The 14,496-nt window shown below is 53.1% G+C and overlaps 2 protein-coding genes across 4 annotated transcripts; one reads left to right on the forward strand and one right to left on the reverse strand.

Moving 5' to 3' along the window:
* Positions 1-4,487: 4,487 nt before the first annotated feature.
* LOC103284530 (cytochrome c oxidase subunit 7A1, mitochondrial) lies at positions 4,488-6,020 on the forward strand. Its single transcript, XM_008139846.3, has 4 exons — positions 4,488-4,611; positions 5,205-5,291; positions 5,392-5,476; positions 5,897-6,020. Exons 1-4 carry the CDS (start codon positions 4,597-4,599, stop codon positions 5,950-5,952), a joined length of 243 nt encoding a protein of 80 aa, XP_008138068.1. The 5' UTR covers positions 4,488-4,596; the 3' UTR covers positions 5,953-6,020.
* A 606-nt stretch (positions 6,021-6,626) lies between these two features.
* CAPNS1 (calpain small subunit 1) lies at positions 6,627-14,093 on the reverse strand. 3 transcript variants are annotated; one of them, XM_054711277.1, is made up of 11 exons: positions 14,015-14,093; positions 12,990-13,210; positions 11,994-12,027; positions 11,636-11,725; positions 11,427-11,484; positions 11,265-11,329; positions 9,448-9,516; positions 9,269-9,347; positions 9,013-9,129; positions 7,329-7,387; positions 6,627-7,154 (listed from the first exon to the last, which is right to left on the reverse strand). In XM_054711277.1, the coding sequence occupies exons 2-11, from the start codon at positions 13,190-13,192 to the stop codon at positions 7,128-7,130; spliced, it is 801 nt and encodes a 266-aa protein (XP_054567252.1). In that variant the 5' UTR covers positions 13,193-13,210; positions 14,015-14,093; the 3' UTR covers positions 6,627-7,127. The 3 variants fall into 3 exon arrangements, with proteins under 3 accessions (XP_054567252.1, XP_054567254.1, XP_054567253.1); XM_054711279.1 differs by lacking the exons at positions 12,990-13,210; positions 14,015-14,093 and adding an exon at positions 12,927-12,962; XM_054711278.1 differs by lacking the exons at positions 12,990-13,210; positions 14,015-14,093 and adding an exon at positions 12,617-12,768.
* Positions 14,094-14,496: the final 403 nt, after the last annotated feature.

Genomic DNA, 14,496 nt, shown 5'->3' on the forward strand with positions numbered 1-14,496 from the left:
TACAAGTCCTACTCGTATCCAGGGAATACCACCTCTCGACACCATTGCTCCCTCCTTCCATGCCCAATCCTCATCATACTTCTGACGGAGAGCAAGCATCTCTTGCCTCTGAAGGAAAACTTCCTCTCTCCTCAGCATGAAGCAGTTACACAAGAGACCCTGTGCCCCTTTTCTCTGAAAGAATTCAGAGCCAACATTCTTGAGTGGGGGGATGTGGTAGGCAGTTAGACATAAGCAGAGCAAGGATGATGGGCCAACTGGAGGAGAAATGAACAGGACCCTGAGATGTGTGTCTCACCACTCTAATTGCTCTGAAGCTGGCAATGGAGGAACCTCTGTAGAATGGATCTTTACATTTTGCCAAGTAGGAGTTGGAACACCTATTGATAATATATAGAATCATTCCATTCATTTTAGGAAGTCACATATAGGGGCCTTTATATGTTGGGACCCACTGTCTGGGAAAAGGATGCAGGGATGTTTTCTCTAAAGGTTACTGCAGTAGTTCCCTGTGGCAAACGTCAGACTTTTACTGAGTGTTCTAGTTATTGTCTTTCAGTATGTAATCCTATCTAATAAAAGGGTAATATGCAAATTGACCGTCACTCCAACACACAAGATGGCCACTCCCATGTGGTCAAAGATGGCCGCCCCATGTGGATACAACATGGCTACCACAAGACGGCCAGCAGGGAAGGGCAGTTGTGGGCGATCCGGGCAGCAAGGGAGGATAGTTGGGAGGGACCCAGGCCTACAGGGGAGGGCAGTTGGGAGGGACCTGGCCTGAAGGGGAGGACAGTTTGGGGTGACCAAGCCTGTAGGGGAGGGCAGTTGGGGGTGACCAGGCCTGAAGGCGAGGGCAGTTGGGAGGGACCCAGGCCTGCAGGGGAGGGCAGTTGGGAGCGACCAGGCCTGAGGGGGAGGACAGTTAGGGGGGACCAGGCCTGCAGGGGAGGGCAGTTGGGGGGGACCAGGCCTGCGGGGGAGGGCAGTTGAGGGTGACCAGGCCAAAAGGGAAGGGCAGTTGGGGGTATCAGGCCTGCAACGGAGGGCAGTTGGGGGCAATCAAGCCGGCAGGGGAGGGCAATTAGGGGAGACCAGGCTGGCGAGGGAGGGCAGTAGGGCTGACCAGGCTGGCAGGAGAGGGCAGTTAGGGGTGACCATGCCAGTAGGGGAGGGCAATTAGGGGCTATTGGGCCAGCAGAGGATCAGTTAGGCATCGATCAGGCTGGCAGGCAGAAACAGTTAAGGGCAATCAGGCAGGCAGGCAGGCGAGCGGTTGGGAGCCAGCAGTCCTGGATTATGAGAGGGATGTCCGACTGCCCATTTAAAGGGGCAGTCAGACATCCTTCGAGGGGTCCCAGATTGGAGAGGTTGCAGGCTGGGCTGAGGGACACATACACCCCTCTCCCCCGTGCATGAATTTTGTGCACCAGGCCTCTAGTAACTATAATATGAATTGTTCTGATGATTTCATCCTCCATTATAGTAATCGACATACTAAGCTGCTGGCTGGATGGTTTCTGATATGTGGGTTCACATATTCCTGCTAACAGCTGCAGGGGGCCCTGTTCCTTCGGGTGACTGTCTTTATGCCTCAGAAACATCACAGGGTCTTAACCAAGAGAGAACGTCTCAGGGCCATGACACCAAACAGCAACGACAATCCACTCCTGTGGAGCCCTGCTGACTATATTGCTTTAACCATTTTTGTTATGCTGGTAATGGGAGGCTTCCTTAATGTAGAAGTGACCTGGCTGGCTTGTGGCATGGTAAAAGCCCAGAATGCCACTTCCAGGGCTACACAGGGGACAAATCAAGAGCTGAGCCAGGCCAGGGAGGCAGTTCTAGAGAATCGGGCAGCAATAGATTATTTGCTGTTGTGGCATAACCACGGTTGTGAGGAATTAAAAGGAATGTGCTATTTTAATCTTTCTGACAATTCTCAATTGATAGAAAACAACATTCAACAAATTACGGAAACCATCTCCAAGATAAAACAACAAGAAAGGGTTTTGTTTGTTGTATTTGACCTATCCACATTAACTTCCTGGCTACCCAACCTGTCTGGGTTGCAGGAATTCTTTTTAATTTTTCTCCTAATTGTAGCCTAATTACTTGCTGCTGTATTCAATGTCTTCCTCTTTTTTAGATCCTGCATTCGCTGCGTTCCATGTGTAAACTGCTTTCAAGGCAGAAGCAAATGCAGTCCAGCAGGATGAGTCTTTTCATCTAAAACTAATCTCATAGATATGAGATGATAGAAATAGCAGTGGGGAAATATTAGGGGCAAAAATAGAATATTGGGGACTAACTATAAGAAATATTAATCACGCTCTGTTAACCGTGATTGTCTCGTTCTGATTAAAGAAAGGACATTCTAACCTAGCTGGGGCACTGGAACCTGGGAGTCAACCTTGGACCTGAGAGTCAACCTTGGAATGTGGTCCATTCTCATTCAAGAACTGCCTAATATCATGGAAAGATTGACAACCTTGTTGCCCAAACAATGGAGTCCCACTCCAGCCCTCATTGCCTACTTCTCGAGGCCTATAATTCCTACTCCCCCATGTAATGTTTGCTCTACCCAATATAAGCTTATGTGGGTAGGGAGTGGAGAGATTTTTGTGGATGACCTGCTGCTCTCCCATACTGCCAGCAGTATTGGAATAAACGCTCATATAATTCAGCCCTGTCTCTGCTTAATTGGCTCAAGTAGTGACAGGCAGCCCAGACCCATTGGTTGTCCAGTTCAAGCCTACCGTCTGTATACTAATATATAAAAGTCTAAGCATCCGGCTGACAGGCTAACAGTCAGGTAGCTATGATGCACACTGACCACCAGGGGGCAGACGCTCAACACAGGAGTGGAAACCACAGGCACATGGAACAGACTGATGAATCTCAGAGGGAAGGGGTGGGAGGTGAGGGTGGGAAGAGATTAACCAAATATCTTATATGCATACTAGAGGCCCAGTGCACAGATTCGTGCACAGGTGGGATCCCTTAGCCTGGCCTACAGGGATCGGGTTGAAACTGGCTCTCTGACATCCCCCAAGGGGTCCCAGATTGTGAGAGGGTGCAGGCCAGGCCGAGGTACCTCCTCAGTGCACAAATCTATGCACCAGGCGTCTAATAGTTTATAAATGGAAAAAATCTAACATATTCAATTTACAAGCATAGTTTAAAAGTGTTAAGGGATTTTGTTTTCTTTAATTTTTATTGATTGATTGCTTTGAAAGGGAAAGCAAAGGAGAGAGGGAGAAAAAAACATCAATTTGTTGTTCCATTTATTTATGCCTTTGTTTCGGGAAAGCTCCAAAAGTGTAAATTCAGGATGGATTCCGAAGAACTGACATGTAACCTTATTCAAATTCCTTAGAGCTTAATAGGAGAAACACGTGAACAGGCCAAGCAGCTGCTTGCTTCCAGCAGTGGCCAATCAGTAATATATCCACACCATCCCAGGACAGGGTCTCTGGTTTATAGAGGGTTCATAATAAAAGCATGCTGTGGGTAGTCACATGGGCACCAGAAAGTACAATGCAAGTTTAAATTAACAGATAACATCAGGCAGTTATCCACACCCTATACATTCATTAACCTTCTTCTTGGAGCGTGATGTTTACCTTCAGGCGGTAGAGTTAAACAGTCACAGAAAGTTAAACAGTCCAACATTTCCCCCACGCCTTTACTGCTGGAGACAAACTGCATCTCTAGCTCCCCTATAGCATTCATTGGTTGATTCTTGTATGTGCCTGGACCAGCAATGGAACCCACAACCTTGGTGTAATGGGACAATGCTCTAACCAACTGAGTTACCGGCCAGGGCAGAAAGTGTTAAGGGAATTTAATTGTTATAAAAGCCCTCTTTAAAAGAGGTTGTTAAAACCCTTCAGACTAGGCCAGGGCTATTAATGGTTGATAAAACTATGCTTAACCCTGGCTGCACATCAGAATCAGAGAGAAGGAGAATCGAACAGACTATGAATATATATCTTGTTTCTTAATCATTTTACAGTAAGTTACAGATATGTTACCCTTTTACTCCCCAATACTAAAAACATTATTACATAACCATTATACAATCATCAAAATAGGGACATTAATGTACGGATATAATGTTATTACCTAATCCACAAACTTTGTTTTTAATTCATCCAGCCCGGGCCGGTGTGGCTCAGTTGGTTGGGTGTCACCCCAACCTCACTCGCTCTGCAGTTCCAGTCCGGGTAGGAGGTCCGAGAAGACCTGAAGAAAATGCACTTGCCGCAGGCGCATTACCTCAGCAGAAACAAACCAAAATACGTATTCCCTGCAACCGCTTTCCTCGGCCTTGGGCCAATGGAAATTCCGAGGGGAGGAATAGATGGATGCCCCGGCCACTGGGCGCGGGGGGGGTGGGCGTGCCTCCTCCGCGGGCCTATCCGGCGAACCCGCCTCCGGCCGCAGGCTTTCCGGCTCCGCCCACTTTGCAGGGCGGAGACCGGGCTGTTTCGTGTGTAGCCGGGGCGTGGCCTGGGATCCTCCGAGAGGGGAGGCCACCGAGTGTCCTTGCCGGAGAAGGGAGGTGACTCCAGCCGAAGAGGACGCAGAATGAGGGCCATGCGGGTGAGGGCCCCCGCGGGCCGGGCCCCCCGTCCCGGAAGCCTTCACCCCAATACGAGACTCTAAACGTCCCGGGATCTGGGGCGCTGGAACGTGAGCCCATTCAGGGTTCGAGTCTCCCGCCTAACAGCCTGGGACCCCCACCCCCACCTCCCAATCCAAGAGCTTCTCAGATAGCCAGGGACACTAACATGGCCGAGGCCCGGTTTGACCTTCCCTTTGTCCAGAGCTCCTAACCCTCGGGACCCAGGCGCCGGGAACTGAACGCCCCCTTCCGCTCCCGGACCCTTAGGCCGCCTGGAGACTCCCCTGGGTATAGTTCCGGGACCTGGGCTTCTACCATGCACTCAGGGGACTGAGCCTCCCTTTGGGACCTCACGGACCACCAGTGAGGTTACCGTAACCTCCAAGTCAGACCCTCCAGGCGCGAGTCCCCTTGTGGGTCTGACAGTCCACCCTCTCCCACTCGTGCTGGCAACTCTGATCCTGCCTTTGGGAAGCTTTCAAGTCATAGGGTCGTCCCCGTAACCCCCGCTGGACCCACTCCGAGACACCCCTCCAGGTGCCTCTAAGGCCCACCCACCGCCTTCCCCCAGGCTTCCCAGGCGTTGATTCGCTCCTTCAGCTCAACAGCTCGGAACCGCGTGGAGAACCGAGTGGCGGAGAAGCAGAAACTCTTCCAGGTAGGCGGGGCGGGGGCTGCAAGCTCGATCCCGAGGGAGGCGGGGGATACCGTCTTCGCCACACCAGCACCCTTTTCTTATTGGATGCCCCCAACACCAGGCGGACAATGACCTTCCGGTGCACTTGAAGGGCGGGGGAACCGACAACATTCTTTACCGACTCACCATGGGCCTGTGTCTGGGAGGTGAGTGCAGGGCCTGTTCGGCCTGAACTGCAGGAGGCGAACTCAAGCTGGAGTGAGGAAGGGGGCTGATTCTTGGGCTGGAATTTAGGGAGAGGATTCGGTTCTGGGCTGGCCAGGTGTGGGGATGGTACTGGAGTCCGGGTCAGCATATTGGGGGAAGCTCCCTAGGATTTGGGCTTCTGTCCCAGGAGGGGGTCTGGGGCCCTGTTAGGAGCTGGGTAGAAAGCTCAGGGCCTGGTCTGGATCAAGGACCAGGGATTCCCCACCTGAAGTACAGTTTGAGGAGGGAGTTTGAACCATGAACTGGGGCTGGGATCCAGACTGGTGATTGGAGAGTCTGCAGTGGGGCTTAAAAACCCAAGATGGGGTTCAGGGAAGCGATTAGGGTCTCATTCTGTATCCCCCACACTCCCTCCCCAGGTACCGTCTACAGTCTGTATTGCCTTGGCTGGGCTTCCTTCCCCCACCAGAAGTGAGACCAAGAAGCCTGCAGGACCTGAAGGACTTGAACAAGCATCAATAAATGTGCTGGCTTCTTGGGGAACCCAGCCCCCTCTGGCCTCTGTGTGCGCCCTCAGACCATCCTCCCATTAGCAAGTGATCTCTGTCCTATGGACAGCCCATTGCCCCAGCCTTGAGTCCCCTCATTCTAGACCGGGACTGTTCCTAGGATGTCACTGCCCCTCAGGCTTTGGTGACCAAGGGTGGTGTCCTTGAGTGGGACAGGGATATGTGTCCTGGGATAGCAGCCCTTTTCTCCCTTCAGAGGCTCTGGGGGGTGGGAAGGGAGATGCTAAATGTGGTCATGGTGAAAAGGTTAAGAGGCACAGATGAGAGTGGGACAAACATGACCTTGGGAGACAGAACCAGGGGTGACACTGATCCTTCCCACCAGCCCTGCTCTTACAGCAGGAGCAGGGGTGCCAAGGCCTCTGTGTCCCACTCTCAGCTTGCACAGAATCTCTGAAGTATCAGCAAGAATGAGGCTACAACTCGACTGGGATCCACTGTGAGAAAGACTTGCAGATCCAGCTTTTGGGATAGACACAAAGACCCACAAAACCACCCCCACTCACCACCAGGACCAAGACTCCCTCTGCCCCAGACAGAGCCCGAGCCACCCCTCAACTCTCAGAACAGGAGGCAGATCTCAGAGCAGCAACTGGGGTGCATTTATTTCCTCCAGGGTCTAGCAGGCTGGGGCAGAATACAAAGGCACTGGGGCGTATATGGGCCTGTTATGACCTGGCTGGGTGGTTATCTGAACAGGTGTGCCAGGGTGCATAGGGTCTAGGGTGATCCTCCCAGAACTTAGAGACGGGCCCTTGGGGTGTGGAAGTGACACAACTTGGCACAGATGCATGAGAAGGGTTGTGGAGTGGGTGTGCCGAGGGTGGAGTGGCCCATGGGGCAGGGTGTGTTAGAGTGTCCTAGAGCCAGAGGTAACATGGGGCATGGCATGTTGGGACATGTTGAGCCCTAGCTGTTGTCTGAGACGCTAGTTGCCAACAGCTGGGAAAATGGAAAAGCTGATGGGTCAGCAGGACCCACAAAGACAGGACTGCAGACAGGATCAGCCCTGGGAGAGAGAGACCAAATGTCCAAGGGGACACCTAATGTGAGGTGATGAGGAGAGGTCTGGGGTTCCCACTCAGGAATACATAGTCAGCTGCAGCCACTGGGGAGAGAAAGGCACAGAGTGAGGAGGAGGAGAACTGGGACTAGAATACCAGGAGCCCTTCTCTGCCCTCACCCAGGGACTGTTGGGAAAACAGGAGGGAGGGAACCCAGTTCAGAGCTAAGGGGAGGGGTCCCCTCCTAGGAACCTACATCCCAGGATGGGAGTTCTTACCTCCTGGATGTTCACCTGAATTTGTCCAGTGCCATCTTTGTCAAGAGATTTGAAAGCACCTAGAGGAGAAGAGAAGGGTTGGGAAAGGGGGGTGGTTTTTAGGATAAAAACATACTAATATATGGGATGATGATAATAGCTAGTACTTGATGCCAAGCACTGTATAAACTGCTTTCCATGTATTAACTCATTTAATCCAATTCTGAGAGAGGTGTCATTTTAAAATTTGGCACAGAGAAGTGATGTGATCCAGGTCACACAGTGAGAAAGTGAGGAAATTGGGATTGAAACCCAGGTTGTTACCCACCTCAATAATGGCCTCCATATACCATCACCCTCTGCCAAGCCCCAGCTTCCCACTGACCTCTGACCCCCAGCTCAGGCTTAAACAGACTATTGGGAAGAGACTGCAGGCTTCACTTCCTGCCTTTACTGCCTGGCATGGTTCCCACTCCTGCCCTGAAACTCCCCTCCATGTTCCCACCCACAGCTAAGTCTGGGCAAACAGGTGCCCACACTGCCTTCGCTTCCTCTCTCTCATTCTACATCGTTACCACCCTCACATGTCCACATGCTACCTGGTGTCCTAGACGTTGCACTCACAGCAGTTACTATTGACCCTCTTGCTGGTAAATCCAGTGGACATTTCTTGGGCCTTCTCACATGTGACTTTTGGCATCATCTGCCCTATTGTCCACTCCTGCTTTCCCTTCATAGCCCTGACATACCTGTCCCTTTTCCTCTACCCATGCTCTTAATGCATGGTCCTCCCTGGTCTCTTGGGAAGCCAAGGGATCAAAGCCAAATTTGACTGTCCCTCCCCTGCCTAGAACCTACTATAGCTCTCCATTGCCCCCACTGTCTGAGCACCCCGAAAAACGCATTCACAGCCCTACATGCCCATTGTTTTTGCTTCCTTTCACTCAACTCTCTCAAACAGGTCTGAGTTCAAATTCTGGCTTTGGAATTAATTTCCTTGCTGAGTGGCTGTGAGCAAGCAATTTTGTCTCCTTGAACCCTAGGCTCCTCCTCCATAAAATGGGGGCAATAATTCCCACTTCTGAGGGTGATCTTAAAGATTCAGTGCATTCATGTTCAAAAGAGCCTCATGATCCAGTCCCTGCTGTCCCCTCCTTGCAGCCTTTTGTCTCACCATCCCACCCCCTCTTCAGCATGCTGAACTGAGTTCAACAAAAAACCACCAAAACTACCATCTTCTCTTTCCTTTTTGGCCTTCACACAGGCTGTTTCCACTGCAACAATCATCCCCCTCTCTCACGGGATCACTCCTCCTCACCCCTCAGGTCTCAGCTCATGTGTGCCTTCCTCCAGGAAGCCCTCCTTGACCTCTCAGGCTGCCTCTTAAGTGTGAAGCCCTCAGAGCTTCCACAATCACAGATCTAAATGCACTCTGCCCCGAGCTTCCTCTCAGAGCCCCCATCACTCTACCCTGAACTTCCTCTAGCCCAGCAGCAACCACCGAGCTGTCACTGATGATTTGCCTTTCCTCCACTGAACTGTGAGTGATGTGAGGGCAGGATCTGGGGCTGTTTTGGTCACTGCAGTGCCCCTACCATTGCCCACCTTGGGGTTAGGCTCAAAGACCTTGGCTAATTTTTTGGATGTTGAACAAATAAAATCCTCCCTCCCTCCCCCCTCTGAAGAGAGCTGCAGTGTCACTCACGGAACATGGCATCCAGCCTGACCAGGCAGCTGATGAAGTTGTCAAAATCCATGTTCCCTTCCTCATCTGAGTAGCGTCGGATGATCATGTTGTAGAGATGCTCGTTTAGTTGGAACCCTGACAATGATTTAGACTCTCAGGTGTGGGGGTCAGGTATCCCAACCCACTCCCAGCCCCAGATTCAGACTCAGACCAGCTCAGTGGGGCTGTCTCACCAATCCGACCCCCAGCCCCACTATGTCCCCGCCAGCCATACCTGCTGCCTCAAAGGCCCCCGGAAGTTCACTGCTGCCAATGGTTCCTGAACGGTCAACATCAAACTGTTTGTATATGGCCTGTGTGGGCAGGGAGGTCAGGGACCAAATGAGCATCATGGGGCACAGCATCTCCATGGCTTAGAAGTCTTCGTGCTAAGTTTCAGAGGTCACCACACACCTGCCATTTTTTGATGTTGTTCCACAAATACTTGAATTCCTCGAAACCCAGCTTGCCTGTTGTGTCACTCTGGCAGAAGGGTGTTAAGAATAGCTGTACCATATGTGTGCACTGTACGTCCTGTGGACATCATGATGTAACTGCCAAGCAGGGAAACATGGGCTAAAACCCCAGCTCCTATCTCACCCTAGTCATGTTACCTTGGATGTGGTGCTACTTTTTGTTTTATCCATACAAATTTTACTTTGTTTCTTTTCATTTCATTTTATTTATTGATTTTAGAGAACGAGGAAAGGAGGGAAGGAGAGAGAGAAACATCAATTTTGTTCCACTTATTTATGCATCCCTTGGTTGCTTTATGTTTTTTCTAACCAGTGATCAAACCCACAACCTTGGCCTATCAGGATGATGCTCAAACCCACAACCTTGGCCTTTCAGGACGATGCTCTAACCAACTGAGCTACCCGGCCAGGGCCACTTTATGTTTCTAAATGGTTAGGACTCTCTTTAAACATAACCATGTGGAATTATAATGAACTTTTCCAAACTATAAATTTCTCACCTGAATAGTTGCTAATTCCTCATTTATTAAATCCTTGATAGTAATTTGATTTCCTAAATGTTAGACCATGTAAAAAACAGGGGCACCTTAGAGCTCTAAGAAAATGAGGGGACAGTAGTGAACACCTGAGGGGTTTGTGATCACAGCAGAATGAAATATTGGCAGAAAGCTCTTAGCTCCGGTGCTGGCACTTGAGAAATTCTCAATAACAACCTACCAAGACTTACCAGATTACCTAGTTCACACACCATTTTTAAGCTTCTCAGACCAAAACTCTGCTCACTAAATCCTCAAGACACCAGCCCCACAAGTAGTCTTCCCCAGTCACAGAGATGGAAACAGATTTAGAGCTGAAAAATCTACCTGCAGCCCTGGCTGACAATGCTCAGTGGTCAGAGCATCGGCCCTTGTACTGAAGGGTTGTGGGTTCAATTCCCAGTCAAGGGCACATACCTGAGTTGCAGATTCACTCCCCATCTCCCAATAGTGCAGTAGGCAACCATCTGATGTGTCTCTCATATTGACATGTCTCTCTCTCTCTCTCTCTCTCTCCCTTCTACTCTCTCTGAAAAGCAATGGAAAAAATACCCTCTGATGAGGATAACAACAAAAAAGTCTACCTGCATAAGAGCATAGTAACACCTAACATGTACAGACCACTCTCTATTATTATATACTATGCTAAACCTTTTGCATGTAACTCATATAATCACATGTGATCACACAACGTGAATATATGTGTCTGCACTGACCTATGTGCTGAGTGTGCGTGTATCCAAGATCAGCTAATGACTAGCCACGTGCAAATAGACAAGTGTTCCTGTGCATATGCCATCACATATCTTCGTGTTAATGGGTGTGCCCTTATGTGTACATGTATATATGTGCATGTAGGCATACCTATGGCAATTATAAGCTTGGGTTCTCAAGCCCAAAAGACATGGAGTGCAAATTCCTATCCTGCCACTTACTCTTTATTTATAACTTCGGACAAATGACTGCCTCTCTCTGAGTCTGTTTCTTCACCTATAGAATGGAATATAATAATTGTGTGTGTCTAACAGAATGGTTCTGATGTACATGTAAGTGCCAGCTGACAGCTGATATTATTGTTTGCCCCATGTCCATAGGTGGGTGTGTTCTAATGTATTCCTGTCCACATCTGTGGGTATGCAAGCTATACCCTGGTTCCCACCCATGCTCTCAGAAAATTCCTCTTCACTCAAGGCCTCTTCCAGAGTGCCCTCAAGGATACATCCATCACGGCCACCATGCTGCGACATGTGTCAATGCCAAAACCATCCGTCTTCAGATCAGGGTCTGTGGGGGACAGGTTGAAGGTCAGAGGCCAGAGGTCATTACTACCCCAACTGCCATACCTCTAAACCTGCCCAATGTGTGGACCCCAGTCACTCACGTCGGGTCACCACTTTGTTGAGAATGTTCATGAGTTCTGTTGCGCTGACTTCCATGTCCTACAGGGAAGTTTGGGGTGGATCAGGGGTGACTGAAAGGGATCTGGGCGTGTTCTGAAGGAGGACAGGAACTTTGGGATAGCCATGGTTGAGTGTGTGTACAAGGGCCACCCAAGGGAAATTATGGAAGAATTAGGACGGGGTTACTTACATCTCCAGCCAGCTGGGCAAAGAGCCTCCGGAACTGCCGGACCTCCTCACTCTCATTGGCCTCGATGTTGGAGTAATGGGTGCGTGGGGGCTGCAGAGGGAGGAGATCTCATAGAAGGTAGAGCGAGAGGTGGGGAGGGGAGCCCTGGCCAGTACAGCCCTAGGCTGCCACCCAGAGTGGACTGAGTAGTTGAGTGACCAAAGGAATGAGAGGTAGTCAGTGAGTAAGGAGTGGGTAATAGCTGTCTGTGGGCATGACAAGGGAGAGACTCTGACAGGGATGTGGAAAGGGACCAGGAGAAGTGCTGGAAAAGGCCTCGGAGAGGAAGAAAGGTCTCAGGTTGTGGAGGGCAGCTTACCGGGGGCTCTGGGTTATACTGCGCAGCCGCCTCGCTGGAGGGAAACAGGGGAGTTAGCGCCGACTACCACACCCCAACCCCCCCAAACCCAGACTGCCACCCTCCCTACCTGCTCCCTCCGCCTGCCTCATCTCTCCTTGTCCTCCCCTGTCCTTATCCTTGCTGCCCTGTTTGCGCCCGCGAGGAAACTCAGAGGCCTGACCTTAAGGTAGGCTCACTCCTCCCAGAGCACACCTGCCCAATGGCAGCTCCCTCAATAGGCTCAGCCCCGCGCAGGGCTCACTTCGTAACATTTCTGCCCCCGCTTCTCGGGGCCCCGAACTCCTCCGATCCCATCTGTCTAGGAACTTAGCTCATCGCTAGGGCTTCCTGAACTCTTGTGTCTTCCCAGCACCCCGCCCCAACTCCATTAGTCCCAGCTCCTCGGAGGGATCACTGCTCAATGGCCAAGGCTAATTAGGCCTCTCATTAGGCTAACTAGAGATTCTATCTGCCCTCCCTCCACCAGGACATTTTTTCTATATTAATCCAGCTAGTCCCCAGCCAGGCTGGGCCTCTTCAAGACCATTCCTCCTATCCCAGGAGGTCTGGCCTCTTCTGGGGGCCCCTCGTCATGGACCCACCTAGGACGGCCGCGCCGGGCGCATAAAACAAGCCTGGCCCCCATGAAGGGACACCCAGCCTCGCTGGCTCCGCCCCCTTAACGTTCATCTTCAGGTGAGCGGAAGCCGGCGGGGTCCGCCCGAGTAAGCCCCACCTCCCCAAACCCGGCCCGGACCCATCGAAGATCCAACAGAGGGCAACCCCCCAGGTGCAACCCCGCCCCCACGAACGGCAGTCGCCTCCTGAGGACCCGCCCCTCAAGGCCGGCTGCCCAGCCCAGGCCCGGCCCGGCCCCGCCTCACGAAGGCTCCAGGTCAGCCTCCAGGTTACCCCATTCTATTCAGGCCGGACCAGTCTCCAACGTGAGGCCCCGCCCCCTCAGGCCCCGCCCACCTGATGGCGCTGATGACCCCGCCCAGGATGCGCATGGCAGTTCCGCCTCCGCCGCCGCCGCCTCCGCCTCCGCCTCCGCCTCCGCCGCCTCCGCCGGCTCCGCTGATTAGGCCTCCGAGCACATTCCCCAGGCCCCCGCCCAGGCCCCCGCCTCCCCCGCCGCCGCCGCCGCCGCCCTTCAAGAACGAGTTCACCAGGAACATGGCTGCGACTCTAGATTCCTAAAGAGAAAGAAGTGGTTAGGTGGTCGCCGAGCCCCGAGCCCACCTCAAGCCGTAAACATGAGAAATCCAGGCAGCTGGACGTGGGGGGTGAGGCCTCTGGCTGGGCTTAACGAGGCTGTTCGGAATGGTGGCCTGGGCTGCTGGGGGGCGGCAGTGCTCGGATGGGCGCGGCAGGGACGATCACACTGGAACCCCCTTCCGGACTCACAGGTCCTCGTCAGCCTGGAATGACCCTGCGTGAGGCCACCCCGAGCCATCACTCCGCGCAGGGGGTCCGGGCCCCGGGCCTGCCGGGGTTCCTGGGAGCGCCACGTTAGTGCAAGACATCCTGGGTGTGCCTGGGCGCTCGGGTCCGAGCCCCAGAACGGGACTATCGGTCTTGGGCGGGTCAGGAGCGCGGATCGGGTTCTCGGCCTGGAGGCCCCGGAGACAGGGTTTTGGAAATTCAGAGGGTGGGACTGAAGATCCAGATACTCCCCGCAGCGGGATCACAGTGTCACCGCTGGGTCTGTGGGCTCGGCTCTGAAATCGTGGGGGTAAGAACCGGGCCAGGGATAACGGGGTTCCCATTAGAATGGGGGGGGGGGGGAGGCACCAGAGCATAATTTACGGGGAACCTCTCAAATCCAAGGACAGAGGACGGAAGTGTGTCCGGGCCGGGAGAACGCGGGCACGACAGGTCTGGAGGTTCGAATCTCAGATCATCGGCCCGGGGGCCTCTGAAGCCGGGGCTTTAGGATCTGGTCGGGTCTGGGGCCGTAAGGGCCGCGATTACGAAGGACAAGGGGAGTGGGCGCTCACCGCCTCTCGCCGGTCCGCTCGTCGGCGCTGCTCCCCGGCCTCTGGCGGAGGCCGGCTCCGTAGGGCGGGGCGCGTGACTCAGGCGGCGCCTCCGGGTTAGCCCCGCCGGGCGCCCCGCCCGCTTCCGCGCGGTCCTGCTGCCGCCTCTCCCCTGCGCCTGCGCGCGCTCGGCCTCGGTCACCGGTTGTAGCAGCTCGGGCTCGGCCCCGGCCGAACCCCCGCGCTGATGGCATAGGTCTGCGGTCTTCCTAACACCTCCCGCCCGGGTGAAGACCTCCATGGTGGCCCTGGTCTCCACCCGGCGACCGATACGGCTTTCGCCGGAACGGGACTCTTGGCTCTCGGCTCCTCTCCTGGTCTTGTCGCGACAGCATCTGGAAACCCCGAATTTTATTTAGCTCGCGGTCGGGGCCCAAGCGCCCGCCTCCGTGCGGGGACTAGCGCTGGTCTAGATTTCCCGGGACCGGGCAGCAGCAGGATGG

The sequence above is a fragment of the Eptesicus fuscus genome, chromosome 21, assembly GCF_027574615.1.
Source record: "Eptesicus fuscus isolate TK198812 chromosome 21, DD_ASM_mEF_20220401, whole genome shotgun sequence".
Lineage (NCBI taxonomy): Eukaryota > Metazoa > Chordata > Mammalia > Chiroptera > Vespertilionidae > Eptesicus > Eptesicus fuscus.

What these genes read in the sequence shown, in the direction of transcription:
- LOC103284530 (XM_008139846.3), top strand. An exon ending in AGAAGCAGAAACTCTTCCAG is followed by an intron (nt 5,292 to 5,391) that starts GTAGGCGGGGCG and finishes CCCCAACACCAG; the next exon opens with GCGGACAATGACCTTCCGGT. An exon ending in CATGGGCCTGTGTCTGGGAG is followed by an intron (nt 5,477 to 5,896) that starts GTGAGTGCAGGG and finishes CTCCCTCCCCAG; the next exon opens with GTACCGTCTACAGTCTGTAT.
- CAPNS1 (XM_054711277.1), bottom strand. Translation starts at nt 13,192, where the DNA reads ATGTTCCTGGTGAACTCGTTCTTGAAGGGCGGCGGCGGCGGCGGCGGG. An exon ending in AGTATAACCCAGAGCCCCCG is followed by an intron (nt 11,726 to 11,993) that starts GTAAGCTGCCCT and finishes CTCCCTCTGCAG; the next exon opens with CCCCCACGCACCCATTACTC. An exon ending in ACAACATCAAAAAATGGCAG is followed by an intron (nt 9,348 to 9,447) that starts GTGTGTGGTGAC and finishes CTGCCCACACAG; the next exon opens with GCCATATACAAACAGTTTGA.